The sequence below is a fragment of the Neolamprologus brichardi genome, chromosome 23 (genome assembly GCF_056152115.1).
Source record: "Neolamprologus brichardi isolate AB-2024 chromosome 23, ASM5615211v1, whole genome shotgun sequence".
NCBI lineage: Eukaryota > Metazoa > Chordata > Actinopteri > Cichliformes > Cichlidae > Neolamprologus > Neolamprologus brichardi.
In genome coordinates this window covers 27,967,255-27,991,646 of record NC_142125.1, presented here as the reverse complement: position 1 = coordinate 27,991,646, position 24,392 = coordinate 27,967,255, and the positions used below count along the sequence as shown (strand labels likewise).

Genomic DNA, 24,392 nt, shown 5'->3' with positions numbered 1-24,392 from the left:
ATTTGTAAGTATACAAGAAAAAATGCAGCCATTATCTGAAATCATGAAGTCAAGTAGCACATCTGAATCAATTTATAGCCTAATTTGCAAACGGATCTGATGGTAAGGAAAAAAAGCCATCTGTGATTTTAGCACAGAAGCACCACATTATCACATTTCTGCAAAAATGGGAAAAAAAACAACACGCTGATATCGATGACTTAATAGCTGCTATCCACTAGTTCAGGGGTGGGCAATTCCAGGCCTCGAGGGCCGGTGTCCTGCAGGTTTTAGATCTCACCTTGGGTCAACACACCTGAATCACATGATTAGTTCATTACCAGGACTCTGGAGAACTTCAGGACATGTTGAGGAGCTAATTTAGCCATTTAAATCAGCTGTGTTGGTTCAAGGACACATCTAAAACCTGCAGGACACCGGCCCTCGAGGCCTGGAGTTGCCCACCCCTGCACTAGTTCCTGTTTCTCTTAAATAACTTCATAATTTAAGTGAACATTTGATCTTTTTTGCAAATGTAACCACCCATTCTACTTCTTATCCAATAATTGGTGGCGGGTGGTATGGCGGTACAGTAGTTAGCATTGACATTGCACAGCAGATGGCTTCCAATTCAGGCTGACGACTAGCTTAAGTGGTCATTCTAAATTAGCCACAGCTCTATGGTATTGCATCACCTGGCTCCACAGTAAAAAAAAAAAAAAAAACAGCAATGAAAGAGAGCAAGAACATAATTTTTCCACTATGACAAACTGTTTTTTTTTATATAAACCATGTTACCACAACGTTTTATTGGGTGCAACAACAAATCTGAGTTAAGCAGATTTAACATAAGATTAGTTAAGAACGACTGCCAATGCTGGAATTCATTCTGAGTATGACATCAATGTTTTGGGGTTTTTGTTTTTATTTATTTTTTTCTTTGGGGATCCAGTAGAAGTCCAGTTTTTTTGGATTAACAAACCAACAAAGGGAAGGACAGACTACAGACAGGATAGAAGGCGAAGAACCACCGAAGAACATGTCTGAAGAACCAGCGAATGTGAAATTTGCCAATCAGATCCACCTCATCCAAGACACTACAAACATAAAAAACCCAGAGTTTGAGGTGACACATACAACAGGTGACATCATTGTGTCAGTGTGACAGACCAACACTGCTATCCATAGGACTATTTCAAAATGATAATATTATACAAACCCAGCATGCACACATTCACTGTTGACATTCAGTGCTTGAATTCTCAATAACACCCCTTGTGTGCACAACAACCACATTATTAAGCATAGCTGTCATGTCAAATAATGCCCATCGGTTCCCACCGAAAGCATTTGAAAAGACACGCAGGAGAAAAATTATGCACAGTGCAAACTGACGATGTGCTTTTACTCTGAAAATCAAACAAAGCAAAAGCTTAATCCCTCTTTCACTGTTTTTCTGGGACACAGATAAGGCAAGTGTGATGAAACAGCACCAGGTGACAGCAAAAAGTAACTCGCTTTAACTTGCTGCCAGTCATAAAAGAATCAATGAGCAGAGTTACTCTGCAGCCTTACTGTTTGCAAAATTTGACAAAAGCACAGGCAGGCTTTGATTCACTCTATCTTGGTTTCAGCATTCTTTAATAGGTTCCCCTTGGTGCTTGTTTAAAGCTGTGTCCTCTTCCTGGCAAACATTGGGTGTTTTACGAGGACGCCGTTCTTGGACCAGCATTTCCTCACAAAGATCTCACGCGAGCTCTCGTCGAACCCCACTTTCCTTGGCTTTTGATGTGTGTTCGGGCTGGCTCTGCTAGCGCCGCAACCACCTGCTATCACCAGCGTGCTATATTGTGAGGGTGTGAATAAATCAGCTACAGCTCCTCTATCAGTCCCTTCCCTTAGTGAGGCTTCAGCATTAGCATTTTGCTCTGTGATTTATGCCAGGCTGCTCCCCAAAATGAGCTTTCACTCCCCGGCTGCATCCTCCGCCTGTGAACGTGTCTGGCATCTCAGTGTCTTCATTAACTTCAAGGATGCCTTTGCGTGATTTTGTCATTCACTCCGTTGGCTTCTTATCATCCACCCTCCCCTCCATATGTGTTCTTTTTATTTGCAAAATCTGCTTTCTCCCCCTCTGCCTCCCTCTCAGGTTTGAACACTTCTGGTGTCCCTTGTTCCTTCTGTTTGTATCCATTTCCTGTCTCTTTTGTAGTCGTGCTGCTCTACAAGAGAATCAGTAAGGGTAACATCCTCTCTGGAGTAACACTCTACTGCACACTTGACACTGGCGAATTGAGAATGTACTCAGTACTCTGGAGTTTCTTTGCTGTTGTTCGTAGACACATCACTGCAAAGATAACTGTCTGATAAGCTGACGAGCCAATTTCCCTGGACCTGCCTCAAATGTGAGACAGATTTGTTTCTGTGTGTTCCGGCCAAATTAGCTGGTTTTGGAAAATGAGCTTGTGCAGCATTATTGCGTTGTCCATTAATAAACTAACAGGAAATGAAAGGCTTAGACATTGTACTGGCTCACTCTATAATGACTATGAATTTTCTGTCACTGAATACGGTTGAAAACAGCACCATATTACACCAGCTAATTGATGTTGCGGCTTTTGCCACCAAAATAGGTTTTCATCTTTTTGTGAAAGTAAAGGGTTTATCTTGAAATAAGAATCACTTTGATGCTTACATTACTTATACTATTTTGACTGCATAAGTCTGGTTATGCTAACAAGTACAGGTAAACTGCTTGCAGTACAATATAAATACCCTGATGGTGTGGAGGGTGGAACACTATTATAGGCCTTAATGGATCCCATTTTAGTCAGCAACAGAGGAGGGATTACTAACTATTTTCGGTGAGTAAAAGGACATGAGAATGACAATTACTATGCTACTAACAGCTAGATAACATGTGTACATGTGACCTTGCACTTCGTCATTCTTCATTAGCAGAAGAATTTACTGCTAAAGAAGTTGCATAGGTTCACGAAATGTGACAGCTGACAGACAATCATGGTTAAGCTGATATTTCAGATAAGAACAAAACATGCCATGCTCAACAGGTAGAGAAATAGCTGTAGTGCTTTATTGAAACTTTATTTATTAAAACATTATGGATGTACATCGTATACAGTAAAAACAGAGTTTTTCTAACAATCATAGTCAATATTTGGCATGACCACCTTTATTCTTCAACAAAGCCTGAACTGTCATAGACAGGTTTTCTTGTGATTTCTTCAAATAGTCTTCAGGAATAGTTCTCCGGGCTTCTTGAATGATATTCAAAGTTTAACTGTTCATCTGCCAACATGATCCCATGCTGCTTTAATAATGTTGAGGTCCGGGCTCTGGGGAGGCCAGTCAATGACTGATAGTGTTCCTTTGTGTGTTGTTCTATGCAGCTTTGATTTTACTGAATTGCCAGTGTGTTTGGGATTATTTTTGCCAACCAGAAACTTTCCAGATGGTATTGCATGTTGGATCAAAATGTGATGGTACATTTCTGTGGTTGTAATTCCATCAGTTTCACAAGATCTCCAACACCACGATTGGATTCATCAGTCCATAAGACCTGTTGCAACTCATTTTCAGTCTGTTTCTTTGTAATTTACCCTGTTTCTCTCCCTTAAGAATACGGTAGCTTATTGGCGGTCACTAAAGACAACTTTGAAAAACCTCCACAAATATGACTGTCTACTTGTTCAGAAAATGAAAAAAAAAATAGGAGTGGCTCAAACTGTAGTGCTAATATAATAGCAACCATACTGCATTACACTGAAGTACTAACAGAAATCAAGCTAGCAGGCACAGCACACAGAACAGCAATGTTTTTGCTTAAATGGCAATCCTAGCATGCTACATTCTCACGTTGACAAATGTACATGCTAACCAGATAATGTTCTTATGGAGAGCATCAGTGTTAAATATGTTATCTTGCTAAAATTTCCCAAGTATCACTTTCTGTAGCTAATTGGCCATAAACCATAGCGCATAAGAAGCACACATTTTATAGATAGACTATAGATAAAAAGCAAATTGGTTACTTAACTTTTCTTGTTGTTTAGGACTCAAATGTCAAAATTTCATGGCAAGATTTGCTTTTAGATTTTAAAGTTCTAATTAAAATCAGTAACACTAACCTCACTATGGCTTTGGTGGAACAAAATGAATCAGAGGATCCCTGAATTAATTAGTTGCCATCTCAGGGAACATGTGTGTACTAAATTTAATGTGAGTTAGCACAAGATTGGTCACTAACTCATTGCTAGCTACTGCTCTCTTTGTCTATGAACTTCATCAGACTGTGGACCAGCTTTTAATTCCAAACTGATCTGACAATCTGTGTTGCATGATTACATCTGGCCATCATAGAGAAGTCAGCAACTGCTGAGAAGATGTCAACAGTTGGTCTCCCACAGGTCATGAATTTCATGTAGAACATGTTGCAGCACGCAGGTCTGTGCACCGTGCAGAGGAGACCTTGCCTGTTCCGACTGTGTGCTGGCAGAACACCTGGCTGGATTTTAGGGTGGTTTTCATCCGCCTGCTGCTCATGGAATCTACACTGAGGACCCCAGTGAGTGATGCCTGGTTACCATGGAAACAATGGTTTTAGGGAATTGGTTATGTGTTGAATGAGGCAAAGGCTGAGTGGTGGCAGGTGTGATTGAAGCTGTGATGTCTCCCCTAATGGTTCGCTGGGAGAGGATGAAAAGGCAGCCACACAGCAGGTGATGATTTCCAGAGTGTGTGTACACATAACTGTGTGTGTTTGTGTGTGTGAGTGAGCTCTGGAATCAAATCCATGTACCTTGACGTTTTCTCCAATTAAACTTTGTGTAGACTCCTGATCAAAGACTCACACCTCAGAGGTCACTTGGCTCTTATGTAATCTTTTGTGCTTGTAGCTTTTGGAATCTTTGTCCTCTCACCTGCGAACAGAGAGAGTTCTACCTATGATCTTTTTTTTAATATAAACCATGCTCTCGCAAGCATTTTGTAAATAGACTAATAAAAAAAATTGCATTTCTATAACCCACTTTAAACTGTTGCACTAAATGACTTCACACCTTGATTTGACACCAAATTCTCTTGAATAGCAGTAATTACCAGGCTAATGCTAATTCTACTCACAGTTGTTAGTACAATTAACCACAGAAAAATCCTTTTTAATTTTGAGACAACTGAATTTAAAATGTTCCAAAACGCATAAAGCCCACAAAGCAGAGTAGTGAAGTACGGAGTAGTGAACCTATCTTTTAGGGGTTTGTTCAGATTAAATAGAACACAATATAAAAAATTAAAACATGTTAAAAAGACAACAGCCCTAATGAACGCAGTGTCATTTGGACCCAGAAGCAGGGCTTAAATGTCATCACCTAACAACTGGATTGTGCCTGGAAAATGGCTAACAGGTGCAGCCATTTATTGACATCTGTACAAACATACATGTAAATGCAGCATATAAGGAAAAACAGAGGTTGGAAGTGAATTAGGTGTGATCAACTTTATTATTCAACACAGTCTTTCTTGCAATTTCTTTACATAGTCTTCAAGTATAATTCTCTAGACTTCTTGAAGGACATTCAAAGCTCTTTTTTGTCTTTTGTTCTGTTCTCTGTCAACATGATCCCACACTGCTTCAATAATGTTGAGGTCCGGGCTCTGGGGAGGCCGATCCACGACTGATAGTGTACCACTGTGTTATTTCTATCCAGGTGTGTTTTTATTACACTGGTAGTGCATTTGGGATCATTTTCCTGCTAAAAAACAAAAAAACACTTTCCAGATGGTACCGCATGGTTGATCAAAATTTGATGATACAATTCTGTCTTTATAATTCATCAATTTTGGCAAGATCGCCAACACCGGTGGTTGAAACGCAGCCTCAAACCATGACAGAGCCTCCACCACGTTTTACAGATGGCTGTAGACACTCACTGTTGTACCTGTCACTTGAATTCTTCTCTATAAACTGATGATTTCTGAATCAAAAATATCCAGTTTGGATTCATCGCTCCATCAGTCTTGTTGCCACTGATAATCAGCCTTTTCTCCAAGTTTCCCTTCCTTGACAGCCACCCTTCCACTGAAATACTTTCTCATGATGTTTCAGTGAACAGTGGATGGATCAGCTGAAGGGCTAGATGCATCTCTCAGGTCCTGTGTTGGGTTTTTGCTGGTCTTTTCTTATTTATGTCCTTTTCTTAAGGACATGACTTTTAGATACTGTTCATCTGCTGTAGATAGTTGTTTTTAGGCTTGACACTTCTTTTGTCCTCCACTTGTCCAGTGTCCCCAAACTGTTTAAGTACACACTGCACATATGCCAAGTTTTCAGCTAATAGTTCTGGGAATCACTTTATTGGTGTAAAAATGCTATTTTATACCTGTCAGGCTTTGTTATCTTGAATTCGTTTCCACTTAAATCCGCATAAAACATGTGTTTGTGTTTTTTAGATCTACACTGTAATTTTCCCTAAGTGGCACAAAGCTCCCTGCTCCAGGAGATGATCTTAGTGAAACCAACATGTTTTTCTCGTTTTATTTCTAAATTAAATCACAGCAATAAGCTAGTGGGGTTTCAGTCGGATGTCTTGCTGAACAACAATTTAAAGATGCAAATTCACTGATTACTGCTAGAATGGAATCAGTAAAAAAAAAAAAAAAAAGTTCTATAACCACCAACACAAAAACTTAATGTTTTGCCCAGGAAATAGTGATTGGTCAGCAGGGCAGGTAAGTCAGTGCCCGATCTCTCATTATTCCTGACAGGATCTAAATCCTGTGGCATTGCTAGCCGTCATTATAATTTAATCACAAGAATCAGTCTAACTCACACACTCACACACAAAGTCAAAGGTACATGCATCTTAGAAATCTTAGGTTTCTAAGATGCATGTGCACACACAGAGAGCTAACGCAGCTTGTGGCTGTGGAGAGGGTGAGAATATGAATCAGCTGGTTGTCCTGGTGATCAAAAGCTAATGTGAGATGTTTATTCTCTCCGTGTCCTTATGTTCCAATCTCCTTAGGAAGCAAACACAGAGCATCTGTGGGTAAATGTGTCAGCTAGTGTGTGTGTGTTATCAAGCTTACGGTAGATCTCCAGCACAACGGAGGCCTCCTCGGTGTGACCACTGACATCGGTGGCCTGGCAGCGGTAGATACCCGCATCTTCGATGATGGCATTATAAATAACGAGCTTGGATCTGGATGCTTCTGTGTGGAGCGCCATTCGCTTAGAGGCCACGATGCGTTCGCCCTGGGGGTTATACCACTCCAACTTGACCGGCTCGCCGATAGCTAGGAGCAGAGAGAGAAGGAGATATATCAAATAAACTGATTACAAGGAGTGTACTTTACTCCGTTAGACCGGCAAAGTAAAGATTATGTCACAACCCAACATAATGTTTACATTCATTTGTTGAGAAAGAGCAGTTTTCATGATTACTCACATTCACACATGAGATCTATAAAGAGGGCAGTTTTAAGTGCATACTTTGCACCTTCTTGACCTTCAGCAGCTTTATGTATTTCAAAATGAATCCAATGAGAAGAAGCTGCAACAGTTTCAGCAGTTTAAAGTCTCAAGATTGATTATGAAAATATACCAGATTGCTCTTGAGTACCATTTACTTGGCATGGCTATACCGGAAGACTCAGCCTGTAGCAGATAACTAAGTTCACAACTGTGTCCCCACCCACTCTGTAAAAACAAGCTTTTACAGAGTGAAACTTTTACAACTAGGTGAACATGGACACCTAATGCAGGGAGGAATTATCTGAAGCATGCACAAACCGAAAATGGAGTTGTCCAGGTAGCTCCACAGCATCTAACATTAAAGTTAACTTGAATTTTACAGTCATGTTGAAATAAAAATCAACTAATTATTTTAATTGGAAACATGAAGGCTGCAAGCTGCTTCAGACCTGCTTAAAAATGTTTTCTGGAAAATAGTTATTATTATCCAAGTTCAAAAATATCAAAGCATTAAAACAACAAAGTGATCCAATTATTGTACGTAGTTTCAGCTGATTCATAAAATGTGATTCAGCCTCTCCAGTACAATTTTCATATTTTTGTAGGTTTCTTTTAAATGGACAAAATGACCAATTAGTATGGGTGCAAAGTAATTGCCATTATGCTGTCGGGCACATCTTAAGCTTGCTTTTGACCTGTCAATGAACAGCCCATTGTACCCAAAAGACATTCAGCATCAAAACAATAGTCAAAGCCATCAACCATTTCAAAGACTTTTCACATGATGCCTACAAAAAGAAAATCTGGTTGCTAGGAAGAGGTTTTCCTCACTGAGCCCAGACTGAAGCAACTCAACTGTTTCATGTGGCAGATCCAAAACTCATACTTGGTTATTTAACCCTGGTTAAATGAATAACTAGGGGAGAGATGAGCTATTAGAAGATGGATCTTCAAAGTCCTCATCATTAGAACGGTGTGCATCTGGAGACAAAATATAATAAGACGCTTCTCTCTCATCAAATAAGCCAACAAAAATATTTCTATTGGTATTTCTATTGGTTTTCATCATCTAAATGTGATACAGGTCTCATTGTGATGGCAGGTTAGCGTAACTAAGTAACTGTCGTCACCCCCAACTGGTCACAGGAGATGTATGGCCCCTCCCTGAGCCTGGCTCTGCCATAGGTTTCTTCCTGTTAAAAGGCATTTTTTCCTTTCCACTGTCACCAAGTGCTAACTAATAGAGGGTAGTTTGATTGTTGGGGTTTTCTTTGTATTGTTGTAGCATCTTTACCTTACGATATAAAGTGCCTTGAGGCAGCCACTAATGTGATTTCATTCTACATAACTAAAATTGAATTTAGTTGACAGAAGATTTGGTTTTTTGAATTATATCCAGAAATACTGATTAAACCAAAGTATCACAGTGATTCTGTGGCTCCATCCATGCCACCAAAACCCAAAGCTCTTTGTCCATAGTCCACACTCGGTTTTCGACACAACCTGGCAAACTGAAAGTGCCCATGACTTGTCTTGGTTGCCATTTTTATGCTAAAATAAGCAAAGTACACCTTTTTTTCCACAGAATCTGTGACGGTTTCATCTTGTTTGGATGTAGTGAAACATCCACAAATATAGCACAAGAAAACTTGTGAAAAAACATGATGCAATGAGCAAACATGAGGAAAAACGAACATTACTTTTTGAAATCATTAAAGAACAAGTGTTAGGTTTCATATAGCAAAAATGAAGCAGGGGGGCAAAATCACAATTGAATACCCTTTATTTCATTAGATATTACATGTGAGTACTTTCTTGCTACCGTTTAGTTTGCTCTGCAGAGCTGAGGACCATCCACTGTCGTTGCTGGAACTAGTTTAGCGAACAGACGGGCTGAAATTACATGATTATGTCATAATCTTGGATTTACATGGCTAATAACTCTGTACAGGAACAGGGACATATGCAGTCCATAAATTCCACTCTTGTTCCTATGTTTATGCACAGCACTCCTGCGTTGGAAACACGGATAGATTCTTAAACATGGGTGCAAGCAGTAGGCCCGCTGAAAAGCTAACCTGAATTCTGATTAAAATGGCGCCCATATGTACCTTGTGAAACATGAACTCATCTGGCTACTGTAGGAGATGATAGAACCATCTGCCCACAGCAGGTGCTGCTTGCCTGTAAATTCTGCAAATAAAAGTGTCAGTGTGGAGGGCCATTACTTGGCCCATCAATCAGCCAGAGACTGGAACAAGAGAGGATACAGACAGAGGCTTGTCCAGTTAGGAAACAAAAGATAGAGGAAGAATAGAAATGGCAGACACTGTTATATCATATCATGATAGAAAAACGGCAGTGTGACCCCTCAGAAAGAGGGAGTAGAAAGCAGGCAGTCAGAATTCCCTTTCCCCCCCTCTCTGCTACTGTCTGTAAGATGCCCTTGAGCAAAGCTTTTATCATTCAGGTGCACAGCAGCCTGCATCAGAGGCCTGCAATGGTTCAGCTCACAACAGGCAGGAGTAACTGTGAGGGGAGGGCTTCAGGTATGACTGGATTTTTGCTAGGGAAATATGCGGATTATAAAAAGAGCATAGAGCTTAGATAAAAAATATATTTTAATGGCTCACAAACACAAGAAGGTACATGATAACAAAGTTCCCTCTTGATGTCCATGCTTCCAAAACGCCGGCTCCAGCTTACATACCCCAACTCCGATCATCATCACATGTTTCCAACAACCATCAGCGTTGCATGCTTGGCGTGTGCTGCTCATTAATTTCAAAGCCAACAAATCTGATGAGGCAATCAAACACGAGTGTTGCTCAAATCACATTACAGCACCGAGCGTCCCGGGCTTTCCGACCGGAGGCTTGTGGGGAGCAGATAAGCGTCTAGCATCCCCGCGGCCATCTCTTTATACCTGTTAGTATCCCAACGTTATCAGTGCTTTCCATTTTACAGTCTGTTGACAGCAGAGACAGTTAAATATGCTCACACTGATGCAGCTAGTGTGGTGACAGGCCATTTGCTTCACAGATGATCTGAGAAGACAGGAGTGCAGAGCGTGATGCCCTGTTTTCCACGCTCAGCCCTGCCTCCCCTCTGTGCGTCTTTACAACTGCATGAATAGCTTGTGGAAATTTTCTGTCGAACAGCTCTGAAAATCTGCATAATCTCTGGTGTTATTACTGATTTCTGCTGGAAGACAATGACCGTCTCTTCTAAATGTTGTGCGGTAAGACAATGATCACTTTTTCTACACGAAACGTCTACTGCGGCACTGTGATTGAATGACAGCTTAATCCTGAAAATCACAAAGAAGTGACCCTTCAGATGGAACCGGGACAAGCGGAAAAGCTTTGTGTCCTCCTTGGCAGTGAGAGAGCAACTGAAAGAAATACCAAAGCGATCTCCTCAGCTCCTGCACAGGGTAGATTATTGATAAAGGAGGCCTCTTGGTACCAAAATTAGCTGAGCACAAGCCTAAACACTCAGATTCCCACAGCACCTGGCATTGGGGTCTTGGTAGAAATTGATTTAGGTCTCCAGGGAAGTAGATAGCAGCAGAGTAAAAGGCTGACCAGGGAAAGAATCTCACCGGTCAGCATGTTTATGTGTGCCGTTTGGTATCAAAATGATTGGTTATATATCTACTCTGTAATGTCTAGCCACTGGGAAAATGCTGGTCTACTGGGACGAGGGATGTGGCCCTCCCTGCTTTGGTTATCTGAAGAAAACACGGAGAAACACATTAGCTGCTGGATCTCGGCTGGCTACCGAGGTTGCTTTTGTAGCTGTCTCCTGTCTTCTGCAGCAGCCAACACTTGTTCTGGCTCTCTGCCACTTCAGTCACATGGGAGGTTAACCACACACCTAAACACCCATTTATCCACCTCCTTATTTGTCACGCCAGGAGTCCAGGTTCATTTCAAATAAGAAGAAAAGAGCTCTGCAGTAGGTGTTGTTATTGCTGTTTGTTTTCTCCAACTGTAAAAAAACCCCAAACTGGTTACAATATTGAATACTAATAAAGTCATAATTGTTTTTAATGACGCTTAAATTTTTTTTGGAAAGTCTTGCTGACATGATTGTGCTAGTGTCTTTAAATAACAAGCAATAATTTCCCAAGTTTTAAGAAAAATACAGCTTTCTGAATGGACATTAATGAGACAAAATGTTTAATTGACATTTAGGTACCTCTCATATCTTTTGCTTGAAAAATTAGAAATCTGTGAAGCAATCTATTGAAACCTGACAAAACTACATGGAAATAAAGTGTATAACTACTCTTTAAGTAGTCTTCAGGAATAGGCTTCTTTAAGGGCAATCAAAGCTGCCTTTTGTTCTGTTCTCTGTCAACATGATCCCACACTGCTTCAATAATGTTGAGGTTCGGGCTCTGGGGAGGCCGATCCATGACTGACGGTGTTCCACTTTGTGTTTTTTCTATACAGGCATGCTTTTACTGCATTGGCAGTGCGTTTAGGATCATTGTCGTGCAAAAAAAATAGATACTTTTCATCTGCTGTAGATAGTTTCTTTTGTTTAGGCCTGGCACTTCTCTTTTGTCCTGGACTTTTAAAAGGACACATTACACAACACTCTGAGACACGGCAAGTTTTCGTCTAATAGCTCTTTGCTGGTGCAGGAAATATTTGCACCAGCAAATGCAAATAAAATATATATTTAACGGCCTGTCAAACTGTGTTAGCGTTGGCATTTTGAATACATTCAAATAAAGCCAACTCCAGAAACTGGAATAAATTATCTGTTTTAGTGACAGGCTGCTAGATACAAAACTAGTTCTTTCCAAGTTGTCTGTTATGTGTAGACACAACACTGTTTCATTCCTTGAGTTAGTTTTTGTATGCTTAAATGACTCATAGGCCAGTTTGTTAAGCAACTTAACAAACTGGCCTCAAAATAAGTAAGGAGTAAAGAGCCAAAGTCCAAAGGAAAGTTGTCAATGACTTTCGAAAAACCTGAAGAACTATTGCTCAATACCACTTTAAAAAATGGCTCCTTCGAATCAAGATATAAACAAATCAAGGGTGACTCAAGACTTCTGCACAGTACTGTAAGAAGGCAATAAATCATGAAGGTATGTTATGAAGGCTGTTAATGTTTATTGATTGACTGGAGGTACACTACTTACTGCAACTACTGGTCATATTGTGAATAAACACTATGCAGTGTTTAAAGATGGCTGTTGTAGTGTAAAGTCTAGCAAAAGTATATGATTTGAGCTACCAATGCCATACGCCGCCTGGTGTGTACCTGTGAGCACTGGCAAAAATGGTGGTATTTGACTTCATGGCAATGCAAACAGTTTCAGAGACCAGTGAGATGATGAAAGATCATCTATGACGTTTGAAGTTTGCACAGCAGGTCCATGGGAGGTTAGCATTTTATCTTCTGCTGTCATAGCTACTAAATAAATAGCAGAAATACATAATCAACCAGGTTAATGCACTTGACTAGTCAGTGGAACTTCTTCAAAGACTGAGGTTCACCTATTTCTTGATAAAAGGTCCAACGTTTTGCAGTGGGCTCCTTTGCAACTCTCCCTCAGAGCCTCATTGAAATGAATAAAGGGGCTGAATTTTTTTATTTAATGGCATGAACGCAGCTTTATGCTGTGAACCCAATACTGACACTGGGAGTCATTTCAGTTTGCAGTTTCTGCATCATGTCCCTGGTAAAGTAAACAGTGGCCACACAAGTACTGGACACAAAATATTTTACTTTTAAAGAGATAAAATAAACTAATCTGGATATTTTAAAAGGAAAGTTTAATTATGGTTTGTAGATACTGTGTTAGCAATGTTTTTAATGTAGCATGCATTTTTTCCAAACCATTTCCTCAAAATGTATAATTACCATCCAAACCAATCTTCCCATTTGGTAATAATTCTTGGCTTTCTCACCTTATTGTCTTGCCAGTTTTCTCCAGTTCAGCAAAAAAAACCCTCATGCTTCCTGTTTTCACGGGTCTGGGACTGCATTAGCAAAAAAAACAGCCCATTAAAGTAGCAAACTGTGCATGAGGAATAATTAAATGAGGGAGTTTTTGGTGGGTGTTGTTTTTGTTTTTAAAGGTACATGCAATTAGCACTGTCAGTTGCCAACAATACTATTTGTACCTGGGATGAATATTCAGTGTGGCTATTTGCACCCATGTATAGCACAGTGTACAAAGCACGAAAGACACAAGCATCTACCGTAGCAATGCCATTTTCATCCACACACACATTGCCAGAATGGCTTTCCAAAATATGATTAATGTTGTGAAAGGGTTTATTTTAGCCCAAACTATTTCTACAAGAATCATTCATATCTCTCACTTTATCCATTTAGTCATTCATGTTTTGTTTTGCTTTTCCTGACCTCTGAGATCTTCAGGTCTCCCGTCATCTCATGGTCTCAAATAAAAATTCCACTGAATGTCATCTTTATGGAGTAAGTTTAATGAAAAAAAATGTGATTAATTTATTCTTTTGTGTATTAATAAGAGCTCTGGTAGAGGACCCGAGCTTGAACGATAAACAGACCACCTGCAGGACAAGTGGGAAATTTATTTGATATATATTCATTCATTTTATAGAAAGTCTTTATTATAAAATTATTATTTAAAACAGGACCAGCAGCCTCCTTAAAGGTCTCTTGTTTAAGTCATTGCTCTTTCCTAATAACTTAAACCCTTGCATATTATTCGTACTTCATCCCTTCACAGTATAATCCTAGTCAACTTTAACCTGGGCCATAAATATCCTCACAAAAAGTGTCTAAACTGGACTTTGAGCATTGATAAATGGATGGTTAACCCTTTGACATTACTATTTTTTGGAACAGTGTATGAAATATTTACAAAGTATCTTACTGTATATTTTACAGTTTTGTACTGTCTTTCTAGGATATCATTAAATTTACATAAGTAGACTGATTTTACATGTCAAAGGTAAAATAACGTAACAGCTCTGTAAATATAGTAAAACACAATTTACTTGTTTTTTAAATATATTTTTTTGTACATATGCATATTTAGATTGTAAAAATACATCCAGAAATGTATCATAATTTCACAAATATTTGTCTGTTATGTGAGAGAAGGATCTGTTAAATTCAAATGTAATACTATGGAAAAATATATAAAATGATCGAAAATTAATGAGAATAATCAATAATTAAAGGAGTATTTGAATTATAATTTTGCTGAAAATTTCATGTCACATAGGTCTGATTCAATAATTAAGAGGTAACAAGTGAAAATATAATTAATAGGAATAAAAACTAAAAAAAACATATTGTGGCGTGTTGGGGGAACAGCTAGTTCTCTCCCATCATGCCTTGGGACATGTGCTGCTTAGATGTTCTTGTTTTATTGTTTATGGTTACGTTACTTTTAAATGTTATCTTGAATGTTGTGTTTATGCCGTGGTGCAGAGTCACTGACAGTTGTTGTTTTGTAGAGGGAGTGCTGTACCATGAGTGACTTCTGTTGTGCTGTTGTTGAACTTTGAGGCACATCGTAGCACCAGCAAGTGCTTTAATAAAGAGCTCCCCTACCAGCTTAGGGTTGGATGACAAGCTCAATCTTTCTCTGTGAGCTTCTCTGTTAAGATTCCTTTGCATGCCACAATGTAAAACATTGCACGGCCATGCTGTGCTAATTATAAATTTTGAACAAGAAATGTAGAGTTAGGAATTGCAATAATATAAATCTCAGAACAGAAATAGGCCTCTGCACCTGGGGTGAGGGTGTGGCCATGAAAACAATGTGATATGCCATTGGATGTTGGGACACATAATAACATGACGCTAAGCATCGGCCAATGAATGTGAACTAACAACAACCAGGTCGCGGGTATGGCTGCGACCGTAGGAAAAAATCCTAATATGAAGGTATTTTACTGCATTTTACAGTTTTGTTCTGTTCTTCTAGAATATCATTACAGTTATGTAAATAGACTTTGACTTCACATTTCAAATGTAAATTAACGTTAACTCACTGTAATGAAACATAATTTTCATGATTATTAAATGTATCTGTCTGTACATACGCATATTTAGATTGTTAAAGTACATTCACAAATGTATCATGATTTCACAAATATCTGTCCGTTATTTGAAAGATCGAACTGTTGAATTCAAATGTAATGCCATGGAAAAGCATATAACATGATTCCTATAAGCTTGTGTTACATCACATAAGTATTGTTATCATTGCTAGTTATGGCGATCGTGGCTCAAGAGTTGCCAGTTCGCCTTGTGACCCGACTCGGACACTCTCCGTCGTTGTGTCCGTGGTCAAGACACTTCACCTAACGCCTACTGGCGATGGGCCGATTGTGCGATATGGCAGCCTCGCCTCTGTCAGTCAGTCCCAGGGCGTGCAATCCATTATTATTTAAACCAACTGTTAACTGTATATTTCTGTACATTTACGTATTATGATTCATATTGCCACATTCATTGACCTTGTTTATAGGTAATTTCATTGTTTGATCACGTTAAAATGTTCCTAATTTAATGTTTAAAAGCACTTGGAAAAGGCAGAATCCCATGTAAAATTAGCGCAACAAACTCTATTTTCATTACTGAAAATGACCGTATTTTTATGGGACAGTTATTTTCTGTTATTTTACAGTCGTATTTTGGTGCCCCAGATGCCGGAATATTACCGTTTTTTTACGATGGTTTTTTTTCCTATTTATAGATGATTTCATTGTTTAATCGCATTAACATGTTCCCAATTTAATGTTTAGTGGGACTTGAAAAAGGTGAGATCCCATGTCAAATTTGCGCAACTAATTGTATTTTCATTACTGGAAATAACCGTATTTTTATGGGGAGTTATTTTCTGTTATTTCACGGCCGTATTTTGGCGCCCCAGCTGCCGGAATATTATTTATTGGAGAAAACCCTCAACTATCGCACAAAATCATAACCTGTTTTACATAAGACATATTAGTCATACTGCTTTAAATATAATTAAAAAAATGTTGGGATTTATTATTGAGTGATGTATAAACCTTACAGCTGTTGAACACTGTCCTCATTGCTATTGCATAAAAATCCTCACATCTACAATAGCTTCTGTCAGCCGCTCCCTTATTAACAAAGGATCAGCACAGCAGGGTCTTCATATTTGATCTAGCAAATATGTTGGATCTTTAGTTTCAAATGCCAAACTTGATGGAACAAACAAACTGTTCTTCTGGTGTACCATAAATGGCTTCTTCACATATAAAGTGATATGCACAAGATTTACTACAAGGTTGGGTGCATGGCCAAACATTTTTGTCACACTAACCACTTCTGATATATGTGTACAATCTGCACCTGCGTCCTGTAATTCTTCATTTTTTAGTTGTGCAAATGTACAGCAGTTGTGAGTGCTCCCCGGACGGCACACTTGGACTGCACTTCGTTTTGCTCTATGCAGTAAAAAAGCATTCATGCGTGCCACAGACCATAGGGAATAATGGGTTTCAGAGCACAGCAGTGCCAGAGTAGCAATGCATCTGAAAGAGGCTTTATGGTGTTTTACTGTTTCACTGTTTCAAGATCGCCCCCGTGACCCTTCAAAGACCAGCAGATCTCTGCCTCAGTGGGAACTTGGGCAAATGTGGTGGGGACAAAGAAAGTTCTCAAGGCAGTGCCGAGGTTTTCCTTGAACTCTGTCACTGCTGTGCCATAACAAACACACACAGACACTGCATGTACAGTTTCACAGTTTCCCTGAAGAACCACAATTATCTAAAATATATCTAAATAGGTATGGAGCAAACTTGAGTCAGGTGCTCCAGATCTTTTGACTCTGTCAACAAGTTATCCAAAACTTAGCTGATGAGCTTTATCGGGTATGTAGGAATATGGTGGGATCAGACATTACTGTAGCCAGCAGCAACACCATAGCTGTGTCCCAATTCCTAGACCACATCCTTCAGAGGGCGCATTTGAAGGCCGATTACATTACAGCCAGGCGACGAAGGCTGCTCCAAATACGTCCGACAGGGAAGGATGGGTCGGGTATATCCTTCGTGGCCCAACCTATCCCAGAATTCATAGCACGGCCAGCCACTTCCAGTTTCCAACAATGGCAGCAGCTACTTAGTTTTAATATTACTCTTTCTGGGTCACAAAATAAACTTTTAACATATTTTCAGGCGAGGATGTAGCTGTGTAAACTTCAAATATCTGCTCGATTAATCAAGACATCACATATTTGCAAAAGTGCTCTGACGTTTTCGGAGACGTCTGTTACCCACCAGCTCGATAGCTCACTAGAGCCGGCGAGAACACCGGACTCCCAGCACATCGTTTTCAGACCCCAGGTCTTTCGCTACTCAGGTTTAACATGTAACATATAAGTCAGCTAGATAACTAAAAAATGTTAATGTTTGACTTTTAATTGTTTTATTTGTTCCTGAGTAAATCGGTTTGGCTGAGCTGGTGATGCAAATCTGAAGGCTAGACCGTCCCATTTCAAAGCCTTCCGGCCTTCTCGGTCTTCAAAGGACCCGGCCCACGTAGACTACAAAGGCCGGGTCCTTCGAAGGATGTGGCCTAGGAATTGGGACACAGCTCATGACTGTAGACAGTAGACTAGGTTTCATGTTTCTAAGCATAGCTGGTGCGTCAAAGTGCATAACATCTTATTCCAAAGTAATTAAAGTGACTTTCCTAATAAAAAAGTAAGAACAGAACTCGTGTTCGTGCTCGTGTTGGATCCCACCGAGCTGACTGCATTTCCTTCGACTGGAAAAGTTGTACAGTTTGTGTATTGCATTAACAGCTGTTTCAACATGGAGTTGGTCCATGTCAATCAAATATAATTGATGCACACCTACACAGCCACGCGAAGCAGAGCAGCTGCGTTTTCTTTTTCATTTTTACTTGAAATTTGTTTGGAGAGTTGGAAATCTTCTTCTGTAGGCTGCTCCCTTCCCCACTGTGAGCACAGTAGATCATCATCTGCCTCCTTCTCACCCTGTCCCTACTATTCTCCGCTGCCACACCAACCACAAATTACGATCTAAAGAAACCGCTTAGAAACAAAGCCATGCCATGTATCAGTGTGGAAAGGCTTAAAAAGCCATTTCTGAGGTGTTTTGAAATGACTGAAATTGATAAAGTTTCAACTGAAATTATTTAAAAGAAAGATTTGAGATCAGACATGAATAATGCAAAAGCACTGACATTCAGCCAGTATGATAAAAGGATTCTTCCTTCAGGCTAGCACGTTGACTCATAGTTGACCTTATTTTGACCTTTGCTTTAATGTCTTTAAGAAAAAAGAGAGTTTGTGATCTTGTGATATAAAGAATGTGTCTGGCTTGTTCTTCATGGCAAACTTTTCAGAACAAGAAAGACAGGCATCAAATACACAAATCACTTCCACTCACATTCTTTTTGTCTCTTTAAAGAGAAATGTACTCATTACTGCTCTCCAATCCGTGAATCAGCATACGACACAATTGCCTCTCTGCCCTTTCTGATCCTTCCTTTTATCGATATTGACATAGGCCTAATTCATTCGGTGCTATGTGGCGACTGAAAGGTAAAAAAAAAAGTCACTTTACTTGTTTGCAGGTGGGTTTTAGTTTCACTGAGTTTTCTCTTTTTCTTGTCTCTCACTGTTTCTCAGTTGGCAGAAATGCATGTGAATATGGTAAAACTCAGGCTCGGCGTGGCCGCCTGTGGTGAAAAAGGCCAAAAGAAAGCAGCGTGTGACACAAACACCTCCTCCCGTGCACTTTGACAGCGGATGGTGGCAACTTATCTCCCACCTACATCTACAATTCTTTTTCAAAGCCTTTTCCATTCTTCTCACTTCTGAGCTCTCCACAGTGAAAGCTCCAACTTTTCAATCTCTGCCAGTTTGATTCCATTCGCCTCGGTTATTTTCCTGTTTTTTTTCTGTCCCACCGAAGCTCGTATTAGACTTCAATGCCCCCTGGATGTTCCTCCCAGTACGTGTATCTAGTCCCTTTGCTGTTAGCTCCACACTGAGTGTGTTGGCAGGACAGAAGAGGCAGTCAGCAGGGGACGGCCTGGGCTGCCAGAGTGTGCCGCCACCCCACTGAGCCACTGGCTCCCACCATCGGGTTTTCTGCTATGTTGATATAACGTTCAGAGAGGACAATGAGAAGGAAGAACGGTAAGCCAGGAGCATCTCCCCCGCCCCCGTGTGGATCGAGTCACAGTGGGGTCAAAGAGTCCCTCACCATATGGAGGTTATGGATTGTTTTATGTTATCTGTCACAAAAACAGACATTCATGAGCGATGATATAAGACTCCCCCCGTTGCTTCCAAACAGTCACAGATACAATACATATGCATAATATTAAAAAGAGACCTTTATGGTCATTTTCAACCTCCTCCTTTTACTTCTTTGACTTTTGCACCATCATCAAATCAAAATAATGCTTGTTTATCTGATACTGGGCTGTAGTGAAGTGAAAGCCATTTTATCTCTTCTCCTTTTAAGGTGTATATGATATCCTCATGTTGGTATTGTTCCTGAATGATCATAATAACATTGGTCTAGGATCAGCATTGCTACTGACCAATCACATTGCTGCTTTGGAGTGTTGAGGGGAAAAAATGAGGAATTTGGTAAGCATTTAAATTCTTTGTTAATTCATACAGTATAATAAATATGTTATCAAGTTAGGTTTGCTGTTAGCCACATTTAGATCACCCAGGATGGTTTGCTAGTGAAGCTTTAGCTAACTTCTTGGCTAATGCTAACTGAAAGCTCGGATAATGTGATTGGTCCAGTGCAATGTTGATCCTAAACCAGCTTTGTTATGACGTAGGAAAGGAGTGTCAAACATAAGGCCCGGGGCCTAGAATCAGCTTGGCAGAGACTCCAGTCCGGCCTCACAGGATGACCTTAGAAAATGTGAAGACAGGCTTAACTTTGTGGACCGTTAAATGTATTTTAATAACCTTTACAGCGTTTTCTGCTGATAAAGAACTCTCCAACAGCTTTTCATACTACAATAGTAGTTCCTGATTTTTCACTATTGACTATAAAAAGTCTTTTTCTTTCTCTTTTTTTTTTACAGTGGGTCTACAAAAAATGAAATTTTTATGAGTTCAGTTTTGTAATTACAAGACATAATTGGGTCAGCTTGTTTGTCTGTATGTTAACAGTCTAGTGTTCACAGTTTTCAAGATATCCTTTTCGATGTTTCTTTGATGGTCGACATCAATAACAGCTCAAGCTCATTTAATTTTGGTGAAAATCAAGTCAAGGTCAAAATCAATTTTTGCTACCAGTTTGTTATGGATCAATAGACCTTCGGGCACAGGAGTTTGGCTAAGCATTTGAGCTTGACCTTCACAAGGGTTCACCACACAAGGTAAAAGTTGACCCTAAAAATATTCTCAACAAATCATATCACGTAATAAATTATATGAATAGAGAGAGCTGTACAATACATGTTTTGTTTTTTCAATATGACACCCTACATCATCACAATAATGCCATAACAGACTGAGGTCCTCATGTTGTAATAAAAGCATCAGCAAAAGCAGGTTTCAGTACAGCCCCTTGTCCCTTGAGGCAAGTTGGCCTCAAGTGGTCTGGTTTATAACAGTTTAAGCCCAAAAAGTTGTGCTGACACATTTCTTTTGTTTACTGTAGCAGCATTTATATATGACTGAGGTTTACTGTTGGAACTGCACTTATTTTTCTTATGTTAAACTGGCTTAAATGTGTAAACATTGCACAAACAAAAAGGGGTGTTTGACCGGTCTGGCCCACTCATGATCAAAGTGACAGGAACAAAGGATCAACACAAACACACGGATATCAGATCGTGTTTTCTTTTAAAGCCAACCTTTCTTCTATTTGGCTCTCATTCTGCACTCATGACATCACAAAGAGCAAAAGGAGGGGAAAAAAAAGTCTCAAAGAAAGAGTATAGAGAAGTTTAAAAAGAATAGCTCGTGCAGGTGGGGTGGGTGTCATGCCATTTGTGTACCTGTGCAGATGAAGAACTTGGACTCTCCGACACTTAACTCCACTTTGTTCAAGGATATAGACACTTGTAGGGCGGCTGTAAGAGAACAAAGAGAGACAGAGGAAGAGCGGATAATGGATTAGTTATTGCAAGTGAGACTACAAAACACAAAGAAGTTTCACATTTGTTGACTGGATAGACATAATAATAGAAAATTGCTCCCAAAACGCATCACCTTCCACAGCAAAGTGGGGCGTTTCTGTCCCTTTTTAAGAGATTCTGTTGCATTATCTGTTTGCATCACTTGTGTGTCGGGCTTATGTGCATGAACCCTTGCCGTATAAAAAAAGCGCTCCTCAGACGTGTTTTTGGCTCGTTCTTGTATAAGAGGCATTGTCAGAGCTGAAAAGAACAGTTTATATATTCTTATTCAACTTTAACTGCTTTTCAAAGTTTCCGTTCAACAGAACAACAGACGCCTATTCCGCTGCACAAAGCTCAGAGACAGATTGGCTTGATACCTTCTATTAGGCACATGGCTGTTTGTGACAAGCTTGTCAGTCAGCGTCACAATGAACGGGATTCCTTTCAGCCTGAGGTAATGCTATTTGCTGTTATCTCTCTCGACAATGGTATATGAATTGAACAACAGTGCAATGCGGGATTTTAAAAGCTCAAAACGAGCAGAAATCGGCAAATAACTCAATAATGCCCGTGTTTTCTTTGCTCGCAAAACTTGTCATGCAAGGCTTTCTACACCCTCGCTAAGATACACCAGACTATTGTGCAGGAGGTGGGGGGTGGGGGGGCAATATGCTGCCTGGAAGACAGCAAAAACTTGCAGCGGGTGGTAGTGACAGAGGCAAAGTACAATCAGAGGCCATTTGTCTGTACTGGTCCATTGTGAGTGGCACTATAATACCACACAATAGGCGATCCAGTGAAAGTTTTTAAAGGCTGCAGTGAAAGGCAGGTATCTGAAGTATGTGAGACTGTGTCAAAGGAGGAAAACGGGAGGAGGAAAAATAATAAAATAAAGCAGGATCAGAGATGCAGCTCAACAGCACCGTGGAGCTGAGTGTGTCTACATGTCTAATGTGATGAGCGGTGATTGGCAACTCAGTGGGGAGAGGGTCAATTTTAGGCCAGGGCCTCTCGACGCAGCAGTAGTCACACAGCATCGTGAGACATTTTGATGAGTCTGTCATGTCTCAGCTCCTCGTTCTCAGCCCTTGGAGCTGCGAGTCTAGTTAGAATCAAAATCAAACCCCACACAGATACAAACACACACAGGCGCACACAGGCACGCAGATGAAGGCTGAATAATACTCTAATGGATGTTAATTCTCTCTATAACACTGGGAACTTAACAGGGCGGCTGTCAATAATTGAGGAAATGATGCAATGATTAGCTGCAGCTTCTCCGGGGAGAATGACTCTAACCAACAGCAGCGCCACACTCAAGCTGCTATCACTGGGAGAACTCTGTCATAACTGGGTGCCACCTATAGATGGCAGTAAAGAGGCACTGCCACATTTCCATGGTGGGGGTAGAGGAGCAGCTTTCAATACATTTGATCGTTTCTGCAGTGCAGCTCGATTGTTACAATGTCAAATAGTCAATGGTGGAAGTTCAGAGACTTAGTGGGCTCATTCGTATTGGGTGGATTATTTTCTTTTGGTGTTGCACAATGAAAATTCAATAGAATTCAATAGAAAGTCCATTCCACTTGCAGAGTTTGAAGTAGAAACAATTACTGTACCGCTTTCACACAGAGCTATAATTTGTATAAAGTACAGTTTTTGTGCTTAGTGTCAACTAACTTTGGACTCCACTGCTAAATAACAGAAGCTAAAGTTTGAGCATGTTTGGTTGCTTCACCAGCATCTAGAATTCAATTTTTTAAAAATGTTTTTCAGCTCTGAGCAGTTCATTCGCCCACTTTGTGCCATCATTGTGGCAGAGGGAACATCCATCAACAAGACACTCAAAATAAAAGCCACGTGACACCTGTGAGTATGTTTAAATTGGCCACTAATTGCCTGATGTGAAAGCACAGTACACTTCAAACATACGTGTAATTAGTCTGGAGTATAGCTACACACACCGGTACTATCTACACACACATATACACACACACGCATTGTTTCAAATGGATGCAAATGCTATTCTTAGGTTGATCAATCATGTCTATTTAACCCTGTGCCCTTTCGCACCACCTGCCTTTGACTTAAGGCAGATTCCAATCAGTGCTTCTAGCACTTTAACGGTTTTCAATTATTAATTGATTCTGGTCTGTTCTTGCTGTATGTGATTGATCACATAATAAATCGCTCATAAAACTCAGTGGGCAAAAGAAAAATGGCCTGATTTTTTTTCTCCCCATGCTGCTGGAATCGTAGGTGTGAATCATATAATTAAGTCGAACCTGGGGAACATTAGTGTTCAGTTGGCATTTTTGAGCTAGAATGCACAACATAGAGTCCACACGGTGGCTATACATTGACATTTTAATGAGAATGCTGACGGGATTTGGATTATAGCATGGGATGGGAGAATTTGTTTACTCAACACTGTCTCGCCTGGAGGGGACACAAAGAGACATGCTATTTATATCAATTGTCAGGCATGGAATGTTTTTCGGCTGCATTCATCCGGCTTATTACAGAACTTGGGTCAATACGTTATGTGCCTGGTAGCAATTATCAGCTCCAATTATTAGCTCCTTTGAGAAGCTTTGGAGACAAGCAAAATAAGACAACAAACAAAACCATTGATTGCCATTTGTAATGTGTCAGAGGTGGTCAATACTATACATGACTCGCCAGCTTTCCTAACAACAATGAGACATGATTAATTCCAGCATCAGTTATGGTATGTGAACTCGGCAACAAAGGTGAGAAAAAGCACAATGTTTGCCTCAGAGTTGCTAGATTA

The 24,392-nt window shown here is 40.0% G+C and overlaps 1 protein-coding gene across 2 annotated transcripts in view; it reads right to left on the bottom strand.

The window, feature by feature from the left end:
* ncam2a (neural cell adhesion molecule 2a) overlaps positions 1-24,392 on the bottom strand; it is a 403,653-nt gene that overhangs the window by 121,025 nt on the left and 258,236 nt on the right. For both annotated transcript variants that reach the window (XM_006792777.3, XM_006792778.3), the window contains exons 2-3: positions 21,476-21,550; positions 7,087-7,293 (exon numbers count right to left, since the gene is read on the bottom strand). In XM_006792777.3, coding sequence (XP_006792840.1) covers positions 7,087-7,293; positions 21,476-21,550 — 282 coding nt within the window. The remainder of the gene's footprint in view (positions 1-7,086; positions 7,294-21,475; positions 21,551-24,392) is intronic.